This window comes from Eutrema salsugineum, unplaced genomic scaffold (assembly GCF_000478725.1).
Source record: "Eutrema salsugineum unplaced genomic scaffold, Eutsalg1_0 scaffold_1, whole genome shotgun sequence".
Classification (NCBI taxonomy): Eukaryota; Viridiplantae; Streptophyta; class Magnoliopsida; order Brassicales; family Brassicaceae; genus Eutrema; species Eutrema salsugineum.
The window spans coordinates 753,108-775,683 of record NW_006256909.1 but is presented as its reverse complement, the minus strand read 5'-3'; the positions used below and the strand labels follow the sequence as shown (position 1 = coordinate 775,683).

General features: G+C 37.7%; 8 protein-coding genes across 8 annotated transcripts; 4 read left to right on the top strand and 4 right to left on the bottom strand.

Annotated features, from left to right (window-relative positions):
• Nucleotides 1-916: 916 nt before the first annotated feature.
• LOC18030078 (cinnamyl alcohol dehydrogenase 8) lies at nt 917-3,428 on the top strand. Its single transcript, XM_024149331.1, has 4 exons — nt 917-1,214; nt 1,306-1,419; nt 2,262-2,929; nt 3,066-3,428. The coding sequence occupies exons 1-4, from the start codon at nt 1,129-1,131 to the stop codon at nt 3,269-3,271; spliced, it is 1,074 nt and encodes a 357-aa protein (XP_024005099.1). The 5' UTR covers nt 917-1,128; the 3' UTR covers nt 3,272-3,428.
• Nucleotides 3,429-4,697: 1,269 nt separating this feature from the next.
• LOC18030077 (dof zinc finger protein DOF4.7) lies at nt 4,698-5,581 on the top strand. The gene has a single exon (XM_006411764.2). The coding sequence runs from the start codon at nt 4,745-4,747 to the stop codon at nt 5,492-5,494; it is 750 nt and encodes a 249-aa protein (XP_006411827.1). The 5' UTR covers nt 4,698-4,744; the 3' UTR covers nt 5,495-5,581.
• A 130-nt stretch (nt 5,582-5,711) lies between these two features.
• Nucleotides 5,712-7,711, bottom strand: LOC18030076 (pentatricopeptide repeat-containing protein At4g38010). Its single transcript, XM_006411763.2, has one exon. The coding sequence runs from the start codon at nt 7,610-7,612 to the stop codon at nt 5,936-5,938; it is 1,677 nt and encodes a 558-aa protein (XP_006411826.1). The 5' UTR covers nt 7,613-7,711; the 3' UTR covers nt 5,712-5,935.
• A 222-nt stretch (nt 7,712-7,933) lies between these two features.
• Nucleotides 7,934-9,451, top strand: LOC18030075 (uncharacterized tRNA/rRNA methyltransferase slr1673). The gene is made up of 4 exons (XM_006411762.2): nt 7,934-8,278; nt 8,418-8,721; nt 8,835-8,885; nt 8,979-9,451. Exons 1-4 carry the CDS (start codon nt 7,965-7,967, stop codon nt 9,375-9,377), a joined length of 1,068 nt encoding a protein of 355 aa, XP_006411825.1. The 5' UTR covers nt 7,934-7,964; the 3' UTR covers nt 9,378-9,451.
• A 73-nt stretch (nt 9,452-9,524) lies between these two features.
• Nucleotides 9,525-13,244, bottom strand: LOC18030074 (rhamnogalacturonate lyase). The gene is made up of 13 exons (XM_006411761.2): nt 13,144-13,244; nt 12,604-12,673; nt 12,385-12,500; nt 12,231-12,281; nt 11,784-12,017; nt 11,525-11,672; nt 11,237-11,407; nt 10,991-11,149; nt 10,788-10,894; nt 10,618-10,696; nt 10,203-10,501; nt 10,000-10,116; nt 9,525-9,919 (listed from the first exon to the last, which is right to left on the bottom strand). The coding sequence occupies exons 1-13, from the start codon at nt 13,227-13,229 to the stop codon at nt 9,556-9,558; spliced, it is 2,001 nt and encodes a 666-aa protein (XP_006411824.1). The 5' UTR covers nt 13,230-13,244; the 3' UTR covers nt 9,525-9,555.
• A 1,405-nt stretch (nt 13,245-14,649) lies between these two features.
• LOC18030073 (probable glycosyltransferase At5g03795) lies at nt 14,650-16,822 on the top strand. Its single transcript, XM_006411760.2, has 5 exons — nt 14,650-15,229; nt 15,361-15,647; nt 15,969-16,201; nt 16,279-16,436; nt 16,516-16,822. The coding sequence occupies exons 1-5, from the start codon at nt 14,726-14,728 to the stop codon at nt 16,615-16,617; spliced, it is 1,284 nt and encodes a 427-aa protein (XP_006411823.1). The 5' UTR covers nt 14,650-14,725; the 3' UTR covers nt 16,618-16,822.
• Nucleotides 16,823-16,924: 102 nt separating this feature from the next.
• LOC18030072 (nucleobase-ascorbate transporter 11) lies at nt 16,925-20,070 on the bottom strand. The gene is made up of 10 exons (XM_006411759.2): nt 19,408-20,070; nt 19,145-19,242; nt 18,886-19,056; nt 18,699-18,799; nt 18,470-18,605; nt 18,336-18,386; nt 17,945-18,232; nt 17,631-17,865; nt 17,273-17,553; nt 16,925-17,185 (listed from the first exon to the last, which is right to left on the bottom strand). The coding sequence occupies exons 1-10, from the start codon at nt 19,979-19,981 to the stop codon at nt 16,970-16,972; spliced, it is 2,151 nt and encodes a 716-aa protein (XP_006411822.1). The 5' UTR covers nt 19,982-20,070; the 3' UTR covers nt 16,925-16,969.
• A 486-nt stretch (nt 20,071-20,556) lies between these two features.
• On the bottom strand, nt 20,557-22,576 carry LOC18030071. Its single transcript, XM_006411758.2, has 2 exons — nt 21,583-22,576; nt 20,557-21,348 (listed from the first exon to the last, which is right to left on the bottom strand). Exons 1-2 carry the CDS (start codon nt 21,947-21,949, stop codon nt 21,299-21,301), a joined length of 417 nt encoding a protein of 138 aa, XP_006411821.1. The 5' UTR covers nt 21,950-22,576; the 3' UTR covers nt 20,557-21,298.

Sequence of the window (22,576 nt, the reverse complement as noted above, 5' to 3'; positions counted from 1 at the left end):
TGCATGCATCTTAACAGTGTAAACACGTTTTAATTATGAGTATGTTGCGTGGACGAAACTATTTGGGAGCAAAAGCAAGTACGAGATTAGAAACATATCTCAACTTTTTCGAATTAGACCACAAGAACGGACATACAACAACCCGTAGATTTTTTTTCCAACAAGACGTAGACGTTGTATATGAACAAGACGATAAGTCATAACTCTTAAGTTTCATTTTTCATTTTTGCATTCACATTTATTTGATTAAATATGCACAAATAATATGGGAAGATATGTCAGAGAAATGGGGGAAAAAAAGTTTAAAAGGTCAAAGACGGGAAGGAAGCTAAAAGAAAGGGACTGGGAGGAAAAGAGCTAATTAAAAACTAGTTATTCTTTAACATACAAAACTATAGCATTAATTTAAATATGATCCAAAACTATATCATATTTTTCTGTTATATGAAACCAGCATTTTATATGAAACTATAGCACAAATTTTAATACATCGTTAACCTGCATTAAAAAAAAAAACTAATAATACTATGTCCATTCTGGATTTGAAATTGCATTTACGTATTTATATTTTTCAAATTATACGAAGAGTAACATAAATAAAATGTTTTCAATCATTTATGGTGATCTTTAGTTGTTGATTCACGTTGTGCTGCAATTTTTGGGACACTTTTTTTGCTCAATGTTTCAGCAGATCTGTTTCATATTCTAACGGTAGCTAGATCTGTTGCTTTTAAGGGGGAGTTATGAAATTATCATATTCACGCATACTTAGCAGACAAAATAATACCTAATGCATGTATTCATATTTATATATTTTTTGCATTAAGTTAATAACGCCAAAAAAGCAATGAAATATGAAAGGAGGAAAAGAACGAGTCCTTGAGGTACTCTCGTGATAGTAAGTGAATGGTCCTAATGACACCCTATCACGTCGGTTCCTCAATCCCTTGCTATATTAAAGCACTTGCATCTCCTCCTCATAATCTCAAACTTCTCAATATTAATTGGTGACATTCAAATAAATTCAAACCACACACTTGCTTAGTTTTCACTCCATATCTCAAAGTTTTAGTTAGCAAAAAAACAAAAAACAAAAAATCCCAAATTCTTATTGTTTTTTGATCGATTATGGGAAAGGTTCTTGAGAAGGAGGCGTTCGGATTGGCCGCAAAAGACAATTCTGGAGTTCTGTCGCCTTTCCGTTTTGCTAGAAGGTTTTACAAATTTCTCTTTTAAACGAAATAATCTCTACGTATACTTCTCTTGTAAATGAAATTAATTTTGGTGGTACTAATGTGTACGTAGGGAGACTGGAGAGAAGGATGTTAGGTTCAAAGTGTTGTTCTGTGGAATTTGTCACACTGATTTACATATGATCAGGAACGATTGGGGAATGTCTACTTATCCTCTCGTCCCCGGGTAATACATAAATTTCTATTCTATAAAATTATAACAGATTATATATCCAATTTTTCTTTTAAAAAATCCAAATTTATTCAGAAGAATTTATTAGCAACCCGTAATGATGTTTTTAATCAGTGAATTATTTCTAATAACTATATATAGGTTTCGGTCATGAGCATTAGTGTGTAGACCTAGAGAACACATGTTGATTTTTATGATTGTTATTGTATAAAATTTATATTCCGAAAGCTATAATAAATCCACAGAATATCATCAATATGTATTTGTTGTTGTCATGTTGTGGGATGATGCTACATGTTAATTTTGTTAGGAATACTTGCGAAAATACATTAAATATCGCAAAATAATTTACCTTTTGTTACAACAAGAAAATGAGCATCGCTAGAATTTTAGTGGAGACCTATTATTTTGAATTTTTTGTAATACGACAATTTTAAGCCTTAAAATGGGGAACATAATATGGGAATTTTTTAAAAACAACTTAGATTTTTTTTATTTATTTGGTTGGTCAATGAATAAACCAAGAAAAACTGTTAACAATAAGACACCAAGAAATATTAAGAGAAGTCTTAGAAATAGTGGACAAAAGATCCACGATAAGCTTCTTGTGGCTCCTGTGTTATCTCTACTCTGTCCTAAATAATGGCATTTAATTATTTTTATTTCTATTTGAGTTCTTCCTAATAATTGGAGCTAGTCTCAACAGTGACCAGTTTCATTTTTTTTTACAGCGACAGGTTTGATTATTTCGAAAAAGCCAACATAAATTGAATGGTTTTCATACTCTAAAGATGAAAAATTAAATTTGAAAATAAGGTTGTCTTTTTTGGGTTCAGGCATGAGATCGTTGGCTTGGTGACTGAAGTGGGAGGTAAAGTGACTAAATTCAAGACCGGAGACAAAGTCGGAGTCGGGTGCATGGTCGGCTCGTGCGGGTCATGTGACAGTTGTACCGAAGGTCTTGAGAACTACTGTCCAAAAATGATCCAAACGTACGGGTTCAAGTATTACGACGACACAATAACCTACGGTGGTTACTCCGACAATATGGTTTGTGACGAAGCTTTTATCATCCGTATTCCCGATAATCTCCCTTTGGACGCTGCTGCGCCGCTACTATGCGCAGGGATCACGGTCTATTCACCGTTGAAGTACCACGGGCTCGACAAGCCCGGCATGCACATTGGCGTGGTGGGACTAGGCGGTTTGGGTCATGTAGCGGTTAAATTTGCAAAGGCTATGGGTACAAAGGTCACGGTTATTAGTACTTCAGATAGTAAGAGAGGAGAGGCGATTAACCGGCTTGGTGCGGACGCGTTCGTGGTGAGCCGAGACCCACAACAGATTAAGGGTGCAATGGGGACTATGGATGGTATTATTAATACCGTATCTGCGACTCATTCGCTTCTTCCGTTGCTCGGTATGCTCAAGCATAAGGGAAAACTGGTTATGGTTGGTGCACCAGAAAAGCCACTTGAGCTCTCGGTTATGCCTCTCATTTTCGGTAAGCCTATTTAGCCAAATTTTGGCGAATGATGTGGTTTTAGTAGTAGCATATCCGTCTGAGCTAAATTTGTATTCTCTAGTGGACAAAGTGACATTGAAAATATGTTTTTTTGTTGTTAATGTGTATATTTTAGAGAGGAAGATGGTGATGGGAAGTATGATAGGAGGGATCAAGGAGACTCAAGAGATGGTGGACATGGCCGGAAAACACAACATCACGGCGGATATTGAACTTATCTCTGCGGATTATGTCAACACTGCCATGGAACGGCTTGAGAAGGCTGACGTTAGGTACCGATTCGTGATTGATGTTGCCAACACATTGAAGCCTACTCCTTAATTATAAATCTTAAGATTTGAATTTCCCCAATGCTTTTTATTTTTATTTCTTGTATGGTTTCTTGTACTAAGTTTCGTGTTGTTACTTAAGGAGGTTTTGGGTGACTCTACATGTAGCATGCCTTAATCAATTTAATAAACTTGAACATTATATTTATTTTCCACTCTATGCTAGATTTTGGGGTAAACCAAGAATTGTATATATGTATTTAAGAATTTGATAGATAACAGTTTATAATTAATAGTGAAATATGAGAACGATAAATGAAAAAAATTGATTAACCGCAAAATGACGGTTATTAATATTTTTTTAATCCTTAAATTGATAGAGTGGCAAAATAGACTGGACACAAATACATGGTTAATGAAAAACTATAAATCGTAGTATCAGTTTATCATTAATTAGGTTAGTTATCAAGCTGAAATTAAATTATCATGCATTGTGACAATTAATCTTCATATTCGATGAAGGAGAGCAACATATGTGAAAAGTCAAAGAGGATATTAAATGAAGCGTACGTACGGCTTGTGTAGTGTTGCTTCAAACAAGAGAAAAGACAGTGAAGTTCGAGTTTGTTCCCAATGTGAAGCACTCCACTCCTTGATATGGCTTCTTCTTTTTTACCTCGTACCTTTTACCAGATCTCTCTCTCTTCCCTAGATCGATCTTATCTTGTCTTATCTGTATATTTCATAGTAATATACTATAAGAGATATATTTTTAATTTTCACACATTCATAATTAAGTGATGACATACAAATGCGTAAACCATTTTTCTCCAATGAAAACTTAAACCTCGGAACATGGTCCAACCTCTCTCAAGGTAATCTATCCTCCACTAAATGAATTATTACCCATATTAAACTATATATGTATGTTACTGGTTTTATAGTTTGGGTTCATATATAGGTGTGAGTTCATATATAGAATGATGTAGTTAGACAATTAGAAATGGTGAATTTATCAATTCGAAGATCGGCTTAGATATTTCTTTGACAAATAGATCCATATAACAAATCTGAAGTGTGCTACAAATAAGTGGACGGTGACAAATATGAATTGAGAGATTCTTGCAGTTAAACCGCATCAACCGCTTACCGCTATCACTACTTATGTCTACGATTTTTTTTTTTTTTAAAGCTTATGTCTACGATTTAAAACTGTATATATGTGTGTACATGTTAATTAGTATTTACTGAATGTCATTCGTCTTTGAAATTGTCCATCATGAAATACCAAAACATCAATGTGCAGTTTTTTTTGTTTTCAGTCATGTTTGTATTGTAAGAAAATATTAAAATATAAATACCATATAACAATCATGAATGGCATATACACTTTGATATACATCTATGTGATCATATATATATATATATATATATATATATACACACATATGAAGATTCATTGAATTCACAAGAGCAAATCTCTCTCCTCTTCACCCCATATTGCACCACCTCTCCTTAAGATTACATGATGACGTCATCCCATCAGAGCCACACCACCAGTTTCAAACCACGGAGGATCAAGACGACGGCGAAACCACCACATCGGAACAATCACATGGAACCGTCATCGGCGTCGCAGCCGGTACTCAAATGTCCGAGATGTGATTCAGCCAACACCAAATTCTGCTACTTCAACAACTACAGCTTGTCTCAGCCACGTCACTACTGCAAGAACTGCCGCCGTTACTGGACACGTGGCGGAGCCCTCCGTAACGTCCCCATCGGTGGTTCAACCAGAAACAAGAACAAGCCTTGCAACCTCCACGTCATCTCTTCTCCTCCTCCGAATGTGACGTCATTGTCGTCGTCCTACGAGCTTGTTGATGGGTTTCGTATGAACAGAGGAATTATAAACCCTCCTTCGACGGCGTTTTCAGGTGGATTCTCCGGCTACATGTTCCCGTTAGATCCTAATTACAGTCTTGCATCTTCTTCTATCGAGTCTTTGAGTTCTTTAAACCAAGATTTGCACCAGAAGCTTCAGCAACAGAGACTCATCACTTCCATGTTTCTCCAAGATTCTCTTCCGGTTACAGAGAAACCGGTTATGTTTCAAAACGTTGAGCTGATTCCTCCTTCGACCACGACGACTGATTGGATTTTCGATAGATCCGCCAACGGAGCAGGATCAACAAGTGGCACTAATGGAAATAATGGTGAAGGTGAAGGTAATTTTGGAATTTGGTACCATACTGCTAATAATACTCTGCCCTAATTAATTTGTTTTCAATGTCATTACCATTATTAGTCTCTACTATTGTAGCTAGCATGCAGAAGCTATGGTTGAAAAAATTAGTATTAATGTCCCCTTTTGTTGTAATGTTTAACATAGTAATTTGCTTGATTTCCAAGAAAAAAAGCGATTGTGTAAAATTAAATATTTCCAGAGAGAATTAGAGAATTTTTAAATCGCTGAATCCAGATTGTGCGTGTGTGTGATAATAATCATAATCATGTAACTGCATATACATGACAGCATATATTTTATAATTTATTATATTATATATATATATACATATAATAAGATGAGAGAAGCAAGAGGAACGTGAAGTAGAAGAGGACAAGTTCAGCTTTAGGCAGAGACATGCGAGAAACTCATGAACTCTCTTATCTATCAATCTATGTGAGCACATTCTCATGGATCATACATATATCATCATTGTTTTATGCCATAAACTTCTATAGCACTTGATCCTGTAACCTTTGAGATACCTTTAACCTTCATCAACCTCCTAACCTTAGCAACATCATCCCATCTTCTATTAGCTGCATAAATATTCGACAGTAACACATAAACACCACTATCTTCAAACTCCATCTCTAAAAAACTATCTAATATCTCTCTAGGAAGCTCCACTAATGTCTCTCTACTCTTACAAGCACTAAGAATAGCTCCACATATAAGCACGTCCGGTTTAACCGGCATCGCTTTGACAAGCTCTAACGCTTCATCTAACAATCCAGCTCTACATAGCAAATCAATCAAACATCCATAATGCTCAAGCTTAGGAGATAGATTGTATTCTCTGGTTTTCATCTTATGGAAGTATCTTCTCCCTTCATCCACTAAACCCGTGTGGCAACAAGCGTTTAGAACCGCAAGAAAAGTTACCTCGTTCGGCTTAAAACCGAGCTTAACCATTTCTTCGAAACATCTAAGGGATTCATGTCCATGTCCATGGATAGCTAAACCACCTAACAGAGCATTCCAAGTACACACATTCTTACTTCTGATTCCATTGAAAATCTCCAAAGCTCTTTCGATGTAGCCGCATTTCGCATACATATCGACAATCGCGGTTCCAATATGCGTATCCCATTTGATTCCAGCGCTTACAACATACTCATGAACCCATCTTCCGTAATCCACAGCTCCTAAGCTAGCACACGCAGAGAGAACACTTGTAAGTATATGCCCATCTGGTTTTACACCCGAAGACGTTTGCATCAGAGAAAACAATTCAATCGCCTCGTTAGACTTTTTACACTGAACCAATCCACTAATCATACTGTTCCAAGAAACTTTATCTTTCATTTGCAATTCACCAAAGATTCTCTTAGCATCGCACAATTGCTCACATTTCACATACATATCTATAAGAGCATTGCCAGTCTCTAAGCTGATCAAATATGCCTTTTTCAAGATCAATCCATGGATTCCTCGCCCTAAACTCAAACACCCTACCCGACCACTAGCGACCAACGCACAGACATACGTAGCCAAATTAGGCTCAGCATCCATCTTTGAAAACATATCCAAAGCTTTCTTATACAACCCAATCCTCGAGTAACCTGATATAATGCCGGTCCAAGAAATGACATCTCTCACAGGCATTTGATCGAACACTTTACATGCGCTCCGTAAATCTCCGCACACGCCATATAAATGAACAAGCGAGTTCTGCACATACATATCGTCGGAGAAGCCCATCCTCGTGACAGTTCCATGATACTGTTTCCCTTCTCCAATCCCTGAAAACTTCCCACAGGCCTTGAAAATCGGAGGAAACGTGTACATGTCCGGTGAAAATCCATTGCTCACAAATGTTCGGTAAACAAGAATCGTCACTCTCGGTTTATCGCAGACTACGTAGCTTGATAGAAGCGTGTTATATGGAAAAGAACTCAACGCACGACGGATGCTGTGGAGGAATACACAACTGTAAGATGCAAAATCGGCGGATTCACCCAAAAATGTAACGACTTTGTGGACGACGAATTCATCGCTTAGAAGATCACGAGAAATCAATTGAGTCTGTATCTGCTTGAAAACGCGAAGCGAGCTGCATCGGCTGGTCAATTCCAAAAGTATTGATTTCTCCGGGAAGTACATAACAAATACTTTCTTTTCGCCGCATATAGTGATCGAACAATCACATCGAATTTATCTGTTAATCTGCATTTGCTCCATTTGAAAATATGTAAATCCACAGAACGAACACGAAAGAGCAAAATTTGCAGATTCATAGACGAAGAAGAAGAGAAGACATAAACAGAGCCTGAGATGTTAAAAATCCCAACTTTTCGGCCGAGAGAAGGGATGGTCCGAATATTGGGCCTAGCCCTTTTGATGAAATGGGCTTTTCTGCAGATTATGGAGGCTTGAAGCTTCCCGGTCGAACGTCATCTTCCCCGCCTTGACTTCACCGGACAAGGAGAAGGAAACGGTTTAGCTGCATAACGCAATGCACTGTGGATGTGCTTTCGCTTCACCAGCAGTGTCTCCACGTCTTCCATTTGATACCAAAATATCAGTTTCGAAGCTTCGAGCTTCATCAGCCCATTTACCCAGAACCCAGATTCAGATAAACCCTTCAGATGATCTCACTATCGACGGTTCAGATAAATCTCCGGCGACTAGGGTTTCGTTGCCGTCTCATGTGAATTCCATCACCAGCACTTCAAACCCTTTTATCAAACACTGCTTGAAGCTCCGCCAAAGCTCCTCTTATCGACACGCTCATGGCTCTGTTCTTGTCGTCGGAGATATTCCAATCAGGTACTTATCAGTGATTCCGTATTCTCTGTGTTCTTGATTGCTGCCGAGTGATTTTTGGAAAGTAGTTTCCTTTTCTGTTGGATTGATTCCGTGTGAAATTGAGTTTCAAAGAGATAACTTTTCAAGGCATTGTTCACAGGGAAGTATGTATGTTCCAAGCGAATAAGCAAGGAATCACCACTGACATTGACTGTCTTTTTCTCCACGAGGAAGCTCAGATTCCACAAGGATTAGAGCGTTTAAGTGTACGCATAGTTCGGGTAAGTTCTTTAGTGATGAAGAAACTCTCTGGAGTCCAGTCTACTGAATCTGTTGAAGCCATTGCCTTGATGAGAATCCCTTACAGCTTCATCGATCTTGAAGACGATGAAGACATCATCACAACAGATTGCAACAAATGGTTCCCTTCTGCTCACCGAGTTCTTGTTCTGGACCGGATACAGGTTAATATGCTCCCTTGCTAAATTGTTTTGAAACGAAATCTTTACGTCTAGTGTAATGATCATTTCTTGATCAATAGATTGGTAATAGTTTCTGCCATTCGATGTTGTTGCAGGACCCGGGGAACCTTGGCACATTAATCAGATCAGCTATGGCGTTTAATTGGGTATAAATGATCAGCTTTTCTTCTCAATTCAATAACCAATTTCATTTTAAATAAAAAGAACTCTCATTGTCATGTGGTCAATGTTTCCGATAGGATGGTGCATTTCTGCTTCCGGGATGTTGTGATCCATTTAACGACAAAGCTCTTCGAGCAAGCCGAGGGGCTTGTTTTCAACTCCCTATAGTTTCCGGCAACTGGAACCACCTCAAGCTTCTTGAGCATGAGTTCCAAATGAAGCTATTAGCTGGTCATCCAGAAACTACTACTCAGAAACCGAAACCCGTCTCCAAACTTTCCCTAGAGTTTGCTCAATCTTTAGCAGAGAAGCCATTATGCTTGATCTTAGGCAGCGAAGGGCACGGTTTGTCTGAGCAGTCACGACAAGTATGCGAGCTCGTGAGCATTCCCATGGCAGGTGAGTTTGAATCTCTTAACGTCTCTGTTGCTGGTGGCATTTTCTTATTCATGCTTCAACCTTGTTCCGGTTTTTAATCTTATAATGTTGTTATAAAACCATAACATTCATATCAAATTCAAAATCAATTTCATAAATAAATAAATCAAAATCAATAAGTATAAGTCTCAAAAACCCTAGCTAGATTCTCCTAACAATTGTGTAAAAAAAAATATAAGAAAAAAGAAAAACCAAAATAATAACTAACGAATGAAACTAATCTCTAGAAGGCCCTTCAAGACGAATGTAATCATACATAAGACCTTCAAAAGGTCCCATCGCTTTGGCCTGACGTAGATAAATCGTGTTGGTCCCGGTTCTTAGTAACCTTCCAGGTACATTGATGCTATAAAGCCGATAGGCTCCATGGATTCCATGTCTTGCTATAGCATTGTCTCTTCCGATATTACCTGTTGAGAAGAAGGGCCTCGAGTTTTCGTTATTGAACCGCACTTGTAGATTAGCCCGTGAAGCCGAGGCTAAAGCTAGCTGCAATGTGTAGCTTCCTCGCCAGTTCACGTATGGAAGATGAAACTTAATCTGCCATGTCGTTGGTTCGTAGGTCGAATCATCAATTTTTCTGTAGAAAAGAAATCGATTAAGATTTTCAAAATACTTGATAACTTGTAGTTCAATAAACAGTTTTATTTATTTATTTACCTTGTGACATGAGCGTAGAACCAGTCTTGAGTATAGTTACTAACACCAATTGTGTAGACGAGATCATGATTTGGATACAACTCTGTGTATCGTTCCCACAATCCGTACTGCCTAAACCTGCAGAACAACGAAACCGGAATCATTAGAACCAAAACCGGTTTCGGAACAGTGTGAACCGGGATCATGAGGGTTAAAGACTCTACCTGTCTGTGTGGTTAAGGTATAAGGGATTCAATGTATTCTTGTAAGGTTCCGGTACATAGTATTCTCGTGCGGTTCGATCCGGTACACCAATCTCCCACAACGTTGGACCGTTCCTAGGAGGCTCGAACACGACGCTATGGAGACTAATCTTTGAACCTGCAGCTACGTTAACACGGTTTTGGTATCTAAAGTCTCCGATAAAACCGGGAACCCATCCGTACAGATTGTAAGCTCCCGGTCTAACGTTATCAATCGTGAAATAGCCGGTTTCGTTCGTCTTTGTCCAAAATTGATAACCCTGAAAAAAGAGAGTGAAAACAAATTCAATGAGCAATACATGTTAGACAATTACATTAAAGTTAAATCAAATTTTAGGAAGAGACATCAAAGTGTAATTAAGAAAGGATATTGTACCTTAGTATTTGTCTGCCATGAACCAGCTTGTCCCGGTGGTGCTAAACCGACGTATGCAGATCGTGCCGGTGTCAAGAATCTGAAAATTGAAAACGTTTGCCAAAAATATTAATAAAAAGTCAAAAGGTATAAAAAATTATTTTATTTTATTTTATTTTGGACTTGTATACCTGTCATTGACTAAAAGTCGACCGGTAACGATTCCTCTTTCTTGACGAGAAGGGAAGTCAGAGGAGGCTACAAAATCGTACGGCCAGGCTTCAACTTCTTCTTTGGTCTGAATATTATTAATATTATAAGTAAATTAACATAGAGTCATTTTCATATATTAAACTTTAAAAGGAAATGTGCAAAGAATGTGAAGAAAAATAACCTGTCGTTTAGCATCTTCCCATAATGACTTGCGAGGATTATTGCCGGTAGAATCAGAGTTTAGGTAAATAAAAACAGGTCCCAAGACCTTTTTCCACGCTTCACCAGCTCTGTAATTTGTCTCCATGTCCTTACCAACATAATGCTCGCTTATAAAGGTCTGCATTATTAAATTATTATTATATTATCAATAAATTCAAAATCTTTTTTTCGTTAATTAATTAGTGTTTGATCAATATATCCTTACCGTGAGGGTCGTGGGACCAACGTGAGAAGTGAGCTCCTGTTTGATCGGTCCACCAGAGCGGTATTCGTCGCTCGGTGAGATGAGCCAAAAACCAACGTGTGACTTGGTTGAGATCCAACCGTGCACCTTGTTGTCCTTTATCTCACATGAGTACTGGTACTTATCATCCACCTAATTGTCATTAATAAAGTTTAAAAAATCATAACTCTAGTATGTGATCAAAATCTAAATCTTTTTTATTCCGTGTATATATATATATATATATATATATATATATAGATTGGTAACCTGGTTTTCGAACAGATGGTTATGAGGATGAGTCAATTGGACAGCCTCTTTGTAAGCAAGAGCCTTGGCATGGCCACGATGGATGTCACGGTCATCGTCCGTTGGCATTTCTCTTTGCCGGTTATCGGCAACCACCATGTAATGGAATCTACAAACAGATTTTAATTTAAACCGGGTTTAAATAAGCTTTGTTACTCAAACAAATAAACAAAACATATCATCGGTTTTATTATAACGAATTAATAATCATATAAAATACCTATCAGGGTTGACTTTGAATGCTATTCGAATTAGACCCATCTCGACTTCTGGCCACTCCGGGAGTCTCTCGAAGATTCCGTATGTGTAGATTCCTGAAGTATTTTTACGTATAATATACCTCTTGTCTACGTTTAACGGAATATGACGAGAACCACCGTTCCATCTTCTAGAGAACGAAATCTCCACTTGTTCTTCGTTTTGAGTTATGATTCTAAACTTGGTTCCTTCGATTCTGATGAACGAACGAGAAAAACGAAGTTCATAAATATTAAAGATGAGGTATTCTCTCGGATAATAAATCAAAAATATTTATGACAATAAATGATCAAACCAAACTTAAGTTAAATACATGCTCTATATACTGTATGTGAACATGGGTTAGTTTATTAAATACTTTTTCAGCTGACAATTCAGACGAAGTTTTGAATGAAGTATTGTTAATTACCTATCCAAGCCCTGGCGAATGTTTTCTCCTTGCCATGTTACGTCCCAGTACCTACATTAATTATTGGAATTAATCAGGAAATTTTTGATATAAATTAAATAATACAATATTATGGAATACTATTTGATTATATGAATCATTGATATTTAATCACCCTCGAGCTCGGAGGTGCGGATTAAGGACATTATCGATTCCTTTGTATTTGATCCCAGTTATAAGTCCTTGAGGACTCGAGAAACTGACTCTGATTATCCCATTGTCCACTATCACCTGAAAATATATTAAATTTGTATTATTATTCTCAGCATATATATTTGTATGATATTTGTCTACTATTGATGATAAAAGACATGTTGTAGTCATAATTTACTACCTCTCTAGTTCCATGTCTGTTTCGTATCTGCTGCACTGTTGGAGCTCTTGCACTTCTTCCATCTAATATCCTGTAGTGTTTCAATAATATAAAATTATATAACGTCAATGCATTGAAATATTGAAAACGCTCGAAGTACATACATACATACAATTAATAAAGTTAATTATAACGCAAAGAGGGAGATTAGGGTTTGTTTCTAATGCTAGACACAACCAGACTCTTGATAGTTTTTCTCAAGAAAAAAAAAAACTCTTCATAAATCATAGTTAATACACAAATCGAAGAACATATACACTCACGAAATCCTAAAAACAAATTAAAAGGTCTTCTTGGTTCATCAAAATTTATATATTAAAATCTATAATATCTTCAAACTCATACGAAAGTCACAATTGCTACCATATGACAAACGAAATATGCATGAGATTTGAGAAACATGTGAACTTTGTGCACAGACATTGATGTGGATATATGTAAACAGTAAACGTATATGTATATGTTTGACTGTAACATCATGAGTATAAAAATTAAGCTGACCTTGTCGGCTCAGAAAACGCGATTGGAAGAAGAAGAAAGAGAAGCAAACAGATCATTGACGAAGCTATCTTTTTCTGCGAAATCATCTTTTTTTTCTTTCTAAATCTTCAGAGTTTAATGTAAGAATAAGATCTTTGCGGAGACATGCATATTTATATATATGTGTGGTTTAATTTGTTAAACAAAGTCCAAGACCAAACGGGAATAGGTGCACCAAAACCTAACAAGGAGTTACTTTGACTTCTGACATTAGAGTTCTAATACGACTCAGTTTCATAGAAGATTACCGATAAGATTGAGTTTCTAGGTTGTGCCTTTTTAAATTTTAATTTTTTTATGAAAGATTTTGATTGTCCTTTTTATTTCCTTTTTGGTTTAAGTTTTTTTGGGAACAATTATAAGTTTTAACAACAAAATATATATGTTTTAAGTTTCTGCAATAACAATGGAAACCTTCCTGATTAAAATTTATTTATTTTCTAAAAGTATCTTTGGAGTTCATATACATATTGTGAAATTTTGTGTTGCATTCACAATGAACAAGTTGTAACGTTGGATTTGATTGCATGGTTTAAATGTTATGAAAGAAGCTATTTGAAAAATGTATTTTATAATAATAACGTTTTCTTATGTACGTATAAATATTAATATGAAGAGTAGTAATTTTTCACTAATAAAGTATTAATTATGTTATGTGTTTATTAATAATTTAATATATTATAGATTGGTTTGACCTGCTTTCCTTTTCCCCTACATTAAAATATATTTAATCAGTTGAAATAAATCTAACCTCGTAAGGATATTTTGTTTGAAGCTGAATCATCAATAAGAAAGTTGAAAAGTATACAGCTGATTAGCAAAATTGGAAATTTCTATTAACCAATAGATAATGAGTGGATTAGTCAAATATCTTTTATGTATTGTTTTTTTTTATGTAACTGGATATTATTTTATGTTTTAATTTCTTCTAGATATGGAATTCGTAACACTAGTAAAACTAAGCGGTTAGTTTGGCTTAAATCCAACTCCGATCCATAATTAGTTTACTACAAGAGTTAAAAGAAACATTAAAACATTCAATCGTCATTGATCTAGGCATCTAGCGGTTGGTCAAGAAACTATCGTATATGATGTTCTCCAATCTCCAAACGGGAGTTGAATGTAGAAAAAACCTTTCTTGTACTAAGAACACCCAATATCGATATGTAAAAAAACTCTTAAAATTAGAACTAGGGTATTAACATAAATTAACTAAGCGCAAAAACATATTACATATATAATCCATAAAAGATTGCTTTCCTTAATACAAAACCTAGACATAATAAAAGATAAGGCCTAATCAAAACAAAATACAAAGAATAAAGATTATATTATATCTAAAATCCTAAACCGCCACCATTGAAAGATCATATGATAAAATACATACAATAATAAAAAACAATTTTGATTTATTCAATAATATAACCCATTGTAAAATTGTAAATAAGCAAAAGAGCACATGTGAGCTTAGACAAGGACAGCTAAAAAGACCAAATGCAGAGATTGAAGTTCGCAATCCAATAAGAGAGCTTAGATCCGTCCGATGACGATCGTTAAACCGTCGCAGCTCGCTTCCTCCGGCGGATCCTCGCCGCTATGTTCACTCAAAGGATCACTCCTCACCGTCGCCGTTCTCACTTTCGTCTCCCTCTTCTACCTCTCTCTCAATTCCTTGCGCAACTCGCCGCCGTCTCCGGTCGTGGTAGGACCGATTCAAGTTCCTCAGACCTTCGTGAAGGAAGACACTTTAGATAATTCTGATAACGACGGCGCACCGGCGGAGGAGGAAGAAAATTATTCCGATGTATATCACTCGCCGGAGTCGTTCCGGTTGAATTACGCAGAGATGGAGAGGAGGTTCAAGGTTTACATTTACCCCGACGGAGATCCCAACACGTTTTATCAGACGCCGAGGAAAGTGACCGGAAAATACGCCAGCGAGGGTTACTTCTTCCAGAACATCAGGGAGAGTCGGTTCCGTACCCTAGATCCAGAGGAGGCGGATCTCTTCTTCATCCCTGTTTCTTGTCACAAGATGCGAGGCAAAGTAAGAATTTTTCCGACTCTAAATTGCAATTCTCGAAAGTTACTGAGAGATGATCTCTTGTGTGTGTAGCCAATTTGGGGATTTGACTATCCTCTGGGACAATTTTGTTGATATTGTTGCTTTCTTTGCAGGGAACATCGTACGAAAACATGACTGTGATTGTTCAAAATTACGTTGATGGGTTGATAGCTAAGTACCCTTATTGGAATAGGACCTTAGGAGCAGATCACTTCTTTGTCACCTGCCACGACGTTGGAGTTAGAGCATTCGAGGGATCTCCGCTTCTGATTAAGAATACTATTAGGGTTGTGTGCTCACCGAGCTACAATGTCGGTTTCATCCCTCACAAAGATGTTGCTTTGCCCCAAGTTCTTCAGCCTTTTGCACTCCCCGCCGGTGGAAATGATGTTGAAAATCGGTAAAAAACTAGCTCTTTATCTCTTCTCTTGTGTCGTTTCGCATTTGTTTGGCTTTAGAAAGAGCGCGTATTCAGCTGTCTGGAGATAATCATTAGTCGCTAATCCACAATTTCGTGCCTGTGTTTGATACATCCACTAGCTAAGATGAGAAATTTTGCTGATGTTCAAGTTTATAGCTTTGCTGCTAAACTCCTCCAGAATATAGCTAATCTAGACCTTCTAATACCATTGGCATCGTTTTCTCATCTGCTCTTGGGACTTGATTTAGGATTTGCATTCTCATCAGTGTTACTAATATTGTTAAACGGGGGTTTTTACAGGACGACACTTGGTTTTTGGGCTGGTCATAGAAATTCCAAGATACGGGTAATACTTGCGCGTGTGTGGGAAAACGACACAGAGCTCGATATTTCAAATAACAGAATAAACAGGGCTACTGGGCATTTAGTATATCAGAAGAGATTCTACCGGACTAAATTCTGCATATGCCCCGGCGGTTCTCAAGTCAACAGCGCTCGCATAACTGATTCGATCCATTACGGATGTATTCCTGGTTAATGTTCTTGTACTCTTTCCGCACTCGTTACCACAAACGAAACCAAAACTTACGCATCTTGTTATTTTGGACAGTTATATTATCAGACTACTACGACCTGCCTTTCAACGACATCTTGAATTGGAGAAAATTCGCAGTTGTACTTAGAGAGCGAGATGTGTATAACCTCAAGCAGATCCTCAAGAACATACCACACTCGGAGTTTGTTTCCTTGCATAACAACTTGGTCAAGGTACAGATAAATTTTCACTCTTTTCTCCAATATTATACTTGTATCAAGTAGTTGATTGATTCGTCCTGTTGTTGTGCAGGTGCAGAAACATTTTCAGTGGAATTCACCTCCAGTCAAATTCGATGCGTTTCACATGATCATGTATGAATTATGGTTACGCCACCATGTCATCAAGTACTGATCAAAGACTCGTTCTTTTTTTTAGAACCCCGTAGATACGGTCCCAAACGAAAGAAAAACAAAAAAGCTAGTATGTACACCTCTTGTAAGTTTTTAATATCATAGCTTATAACAGTAACACCAAACAACAACATCACATTCTTTTTGAGGAAAATTCATTATTCTTGTGTACTCTGTTCTATCCTGTGGATTAGTCAGTTTCTTTTTAAGGGTTTTCCATATCACATCACAAACGCAAACGCAACACTGAGGGGGACTATCACAACCTGCAACTCTTTTCATGAGAACCTTTTCTTCCATATATATGTGTTTCTGTGTAACCTATGGAAAAAATGAAACTGGAACTTAAACATCTACTTGCAACATCTGCAACCGAAAAACTGAGCAACTTTTCTTGGCAATGAGTAATCAGCTTGCATTTCAGGGTCCATCTCCATGTCCTCGGCTCGTGACCATACATATACTCCTCGCTCTTCCTTACTACCCGGTACAGTGTTGTCCAGTACGAAAGCAAGTAGAAAGGTTACAACCATATTCAGAGACAGCACAGCGTTCATCGCAAAATCCAGCTGCAGTTTGCATAAGAAGAGAGTGATCACTCGGTCATTGTCCAGAAAAATGCTAATCAAGGTGCAAAGAGAAGGAAAGTGGTTTACTTGCTCGATGCCGGTTTGGAACGGTCCGCTTGACGCGGCTCCAAAAGGCAGGTAATAGCTCGGTAGTATTAGAGTTGATAGCGGCTGGTACTGCTGGAAATAAGCAGGGATGGATAATCCTAGAAACAGTGAGACTCCAACTATGGTTATGTTCCTAAAGCTCGCTGTATGTGTGTACCGGAGATTCGATAGACCTAGAGCCACTGTAAGTGCCCATATAAAGCATAGCACTGAAGCAGCCAAAGCCTGTGGTATGGAAGCAAGAATCGCGCCTAATTTTCCTGTCAGATTATAAGGAAATTTAGAGAGGAGTGTGATAAAGATTTACACTTTGGATCGGTCATTGGATGATGCTTACCCACAAATGATAAAACTATCAAGAACATAGCACCGATCACCAAAGCTCTTCGGCTAGCCACCTTGGTGATGTTAATTGTATGAATATTTTCGGTTAAAGTGGTTGACCCGGTACCGGAGCCCCAGATTCCAGCCAATAAACTGCAAAAGCCTTCTAATGCAACGCCTCTACTGACAATTCCTCGTGTAGGGCGCTTAGCATTCACTAACATAGATGCAGAATGATATGTTCCAACCTACAAGTGAACAAACTCTAACCATTTAGCAGAAAGATCACATCTTTAGTGAGGGGGAATGGCAAAGAGAGGAACATACCGAATCCACTGATGCAACCAAAGACACAAAGATCATAATGATAGAAGTTCTCATGTGAAAACTCGGAAATCCCCATTGAAATGGAAAAGGGATTCTGACCCAAGGGGCAGTTTTCCAAGCATTTGAAGCATCTGTTCTGCAATGCTTCATAGTATATGCGTGCTTCTTACATTCACTTATCAGTATGTTAGAGCTCGGTATGTCGGCGTTACAACCTCTGTAGTCATAAGCCCCACCAACAGTTAGAAAGAATGCATATGTCCATATGATCAGAGCACTCAGCGGCACCTGACAAAATATGATAGCAACATCAAAACGGTTGATTTCTAGTAGATTCCTCAAAAAAAGATTGAATTTTTTTCACTTTTATAAAGAATGTAACATTACATACCGCATAAATTCGGAATAAGCGATGGCCAAAGAGTGAAACTCCACGAAGATACTGAAAGTGTGAAAACAAATCCCTTATCAGCGAGATACAAACATGGCTCTGTTATTTTGTTCAAGTTAAGGCAAAATCCTTACCAATGTGAAAACGAGAAGCAAAAGGATTACGGGAATGCTGATCTCAACACAAGTTCCGGCTTGTGGAAAGCCATAGCTAAAGAATGCTAATCCTACTGCAGCTACGGTTGGGGCTACTACGACAGGATTAATAAATCTGAAATCAGAGTTTAAAGGAAACATATATAAAATGAGAGCAAAAGATCTGATATCTATGAGCTTTAACGAAACCAAGGAAACTGCGGATTACCTAAGAAGGAGAGACATGAGACCACTGAATCCCAATATGCACTGGAACAATGAACCAACAATTATAGCTCCCTGTAGTTCTCTCATTATGTCCCGGAATTTCTGCGAGGGAATTGAAAACAACAAGTTTATCGCAAAGTTTCCAAGAAAATCAAATCCTCTTTTGGGATTTAGATATGCAGACTTACATGCTCCGTGAGGTTCCTGAACTCCTCAGAGTTGATGACAACTAAAGCCGGGGCTAAGTAAACAAAGGAGCTTCCTTGAACCAAGGGAAGCCGAGTACCGAAATAACAGTGAAGTATAGTTGTAATTCCAGTAAGAAGCAACATCGTTGAAATCACTGCGGCGGTATCTTTCTAATCATCATAAGTCCAGAATCAAGAACAAAACAAAAAAGTCTTCACAGAGGAACCAATGGAAGAAGAAGAAGAAGAAGAAGCTTACATCTGAACCATCCATTGCTGGTACAATGACAAGAGGAATAAACACAAGAGAACCAGCAAGTGACAAATAATGTTGCAAACCGTAATAGATAAGTGGAACTGCATTTCACAACCAAAAAAAAATAATTTAGAGAACAAAATCAACAAAGGAGTCTCCCTCAACATGTGTTAAAAGAATCTTCCAGATTTACCAGAAGAAGTATCCGTTAAAAAAAAAGTTTCAATTTTTAGGGGAAGAAGAAGAAGCTGAGATTGAAAACTAACCGAAACCAGGATTATCTCTAAGACCAAACTTGAGTGCAATGGGTTTAGGCCATTCTCCATCTTCTGCTTCTCCACCGCCTGGATAGTAAAACCCGTTTTCCAAATCCCTATTGATTTTCCCGCCTTCATTTTCCGTCTCCGACAGTGTCTCAGCCGAGTTTCTGTCCTCATCCCGGTTGGTTCCTCTCTCTTCCTCTCCAGGACCCGCTTTGGACCCGGAATTAGATCCGGTTACGTGTTCGATATCGGATCCTCTCTTCGGTCTACTTCGTCCCAGAATCGGGTCGATGTCGGTTTTATGAGACGAGCCTTGGCCTATTTGATGTCTACCATTTGGCAAATCAAATTCTGAGCTCTCACCGAACTTGGTACGAGTGCTCGTGCTGGTTTCGCCGGAGTAATCAGAGACAAACCCAGTTTTCTTGGCCCAAGATCTTAGGTCTCTCGGATTCAAATCCTTTTTCGGTAAAAATGGTTCTACTCTCTTTAAGAAAGCACCGAACTTTCTCTCGCCATTACCACTTCCTTTGCCCTTATTACCATTGTCCGGATCCAAACCCGACCCGGAATCCATGGTTTACAAATACTCAACTAACAAGAGAGGCTAGAAGCTTGATTAGTAGCAGACTTACGAGCTGTGAACTGAGCTCCTTTAAGTTAAGTTCGAGCTTCTTCTTTTTTGCTTTTTTTGCCAACTTTGGCTCTGAAGTGAGAAACAGAGCGTAACGTAACTTCTCCTTCTCACTCATGTCGCCATCACACATCAGCGGTTTGTCTCTATCCTCAACTAAATTACTAAACTAGCCTTCTTATGTATGCTTTCACATTGATACCCAACTAATAAATAATATCTTCTGTACAAACCTTATGATTAAAGCTAGTAAAAAGTTAGCTTTAAGAATAAGTATTCAACATTAGCTGCTTAATGATAATTTACTACTTGACGGTGGATGCTGTTAGCACCATCATTCCCAGATATATATATATATATATAGAAAAGCAAATACAATAACTCTTATTCTTATGTCAAATAGTACTTTTTAAATATACAATTTTTATATTCTTGAAGTACATATTGGAAATAGAGATCACAAATTCAAAAACATATCCAAAGAGATATGCCTCTTATTCAGGACACACGAAATCTGGAGAAACTCCTCCTGCTTCACCAATCACAATAAATACATATATATACAGACGATGTTTATAAAGAATTACAATGGCATCACTACTGTTTCTATTCTATATACAAAACTATCATCAGTGGTAGTTAATAACTACATACAATCTGCAATCACTTCAAACTCAGTCTTGAGGAAGAGGAAGAGAGTTATGATACAGGACAAAACTATTTACATCACTCTATGTGTATTTACATTGAAGACTTTTTACATGAATTTACAAACTCAAATGAATAATCCCTCCCTCCCGTATACCATCAATACCATCATCCTGATATAAAACCTTACCACTACTTCTCCTTCCTCCAATCCCCTATTCCTTTCTTTCCGGTTTTAATCATTTCCGTAGCCTCTCTTATTGGATGTTGATCTGTTTTCTGGATCAATGTAACCAGCTTATAACATCTCAATAGGAACCCAAATGTGCTTTTTCTCCATAGCTTTTCTACTCCCACATAGCTCTTTTTTTTCTCTCTCTTTTTCTTTTTCTTTCTATTCTTTTGGGTCTTGATCCGTGTCCAGGATCAGTGTGCAATACCCATCACCTTAATCTATACATAAACTACTTGTGCTTCTCTTTTTTCTCTTTTTCTTTTCCACTTTTTTCTCCTTTTTTTGAGTTTTCAGGATTATTGTAGAAACCAAAATGATTCTTCAGAGCGTATTAGAGAACTAAAACTACTAACTAACTACAAAAGGAAGAGACCTGGTCAAAGGTTCTGCAGAGATGAAAGCCATTGCTCCATGTAGTTCTTCCCATCTGCACATTTGATTAGGAAGATAACGAACCCGAATCAGAAAAGTTTGCACTTTGCTATTAGGAAAAAAGTGACTTTTGAAACATCAATAGCAAAGACTCTGAACCGCAAAATCCAGGTTTCATATACCATTCTCATGATACTAATCAATACCAAATATTCAGAGCAAGTAAGATCAATTACTAAACAACAAGCGTTAGCCTTTACATACAAGAGAGATAATAGTTCGTTCATACCAGGAGACAATCCGTTGGGGAGATTCTTGACGGCAGCCACGAGCTGGTTATTACTAGAGCCTTCGACGACAGCTCTGTAACAAGGAACAAGCACTAAGAAGCCACCATCATCTCCTTCATCATCGCTTTGGAAATCAGGCCCATGTGGCTCAGTCCATCCAACAGACCATTCAGGCCCGTCACCAGCAGCAACAGCTACAGATTCTGAGCCAGAGGAACCAAAGCTCTCAAGTTCCAGCTCCTTCCTCTTGATAACTCTTCCTTTGGCTCGATTTATCTTTGTAGGAAACTTAAGAGCCTCAGTCTCTTTCTCCTTCCTACCACCTAATAACCACCAAGGCCAACTCGGGATCGGTCTCTTCATCATTTCAAGAATTGGATTGTTTTTTCCTTTTGGAAATAATCTGATGAGATACCACAAGGCAAAACCCTTTTTGGTTGTAAATCGACCTCAAAATGAATCAGAAGCAATCAATTAACGCTTGAAAGAATGGAAGAAGGAGCTGATCTTCGTGAATTTGCAGAGCGTAGTTCAAAATTTACAGCCAAGTAATAAAAAAAATGTCTAAAATGAAAATAAAGGACAAAACTTTCGAGCTCGATGTCCCCGGAAAGAGATGAGCTTTTCTTAAATCTTCAGAAGAAATGGGAGAAAAGAAGATCACAAGAGTCACAAACTTAGCTACAGGCTCGAAATTCCAAGCTCAAGATCTAAGTGTCACCATTGAAAACCGGCGAAACAAAGAATGTTTCACCAGAAAATCGGAAAGATATAAAAGAGCCCTAGAATTAGGAGCAAGATTTTGACAATGAAATCAACTGAAACTCGATGGAATTACACGGAGGAAAAATCAATCGATCAGACAAGAAAATATTTTATAAACCCAAATCATCTATTGTCTTCTTCCATCATCTCTCTTGTCCCTCCGACCAAATTTGTCCCTTGTACTCAAGAGCTAGTCGTCTTCTTCTGCAATTTATAATTCGATTTCTC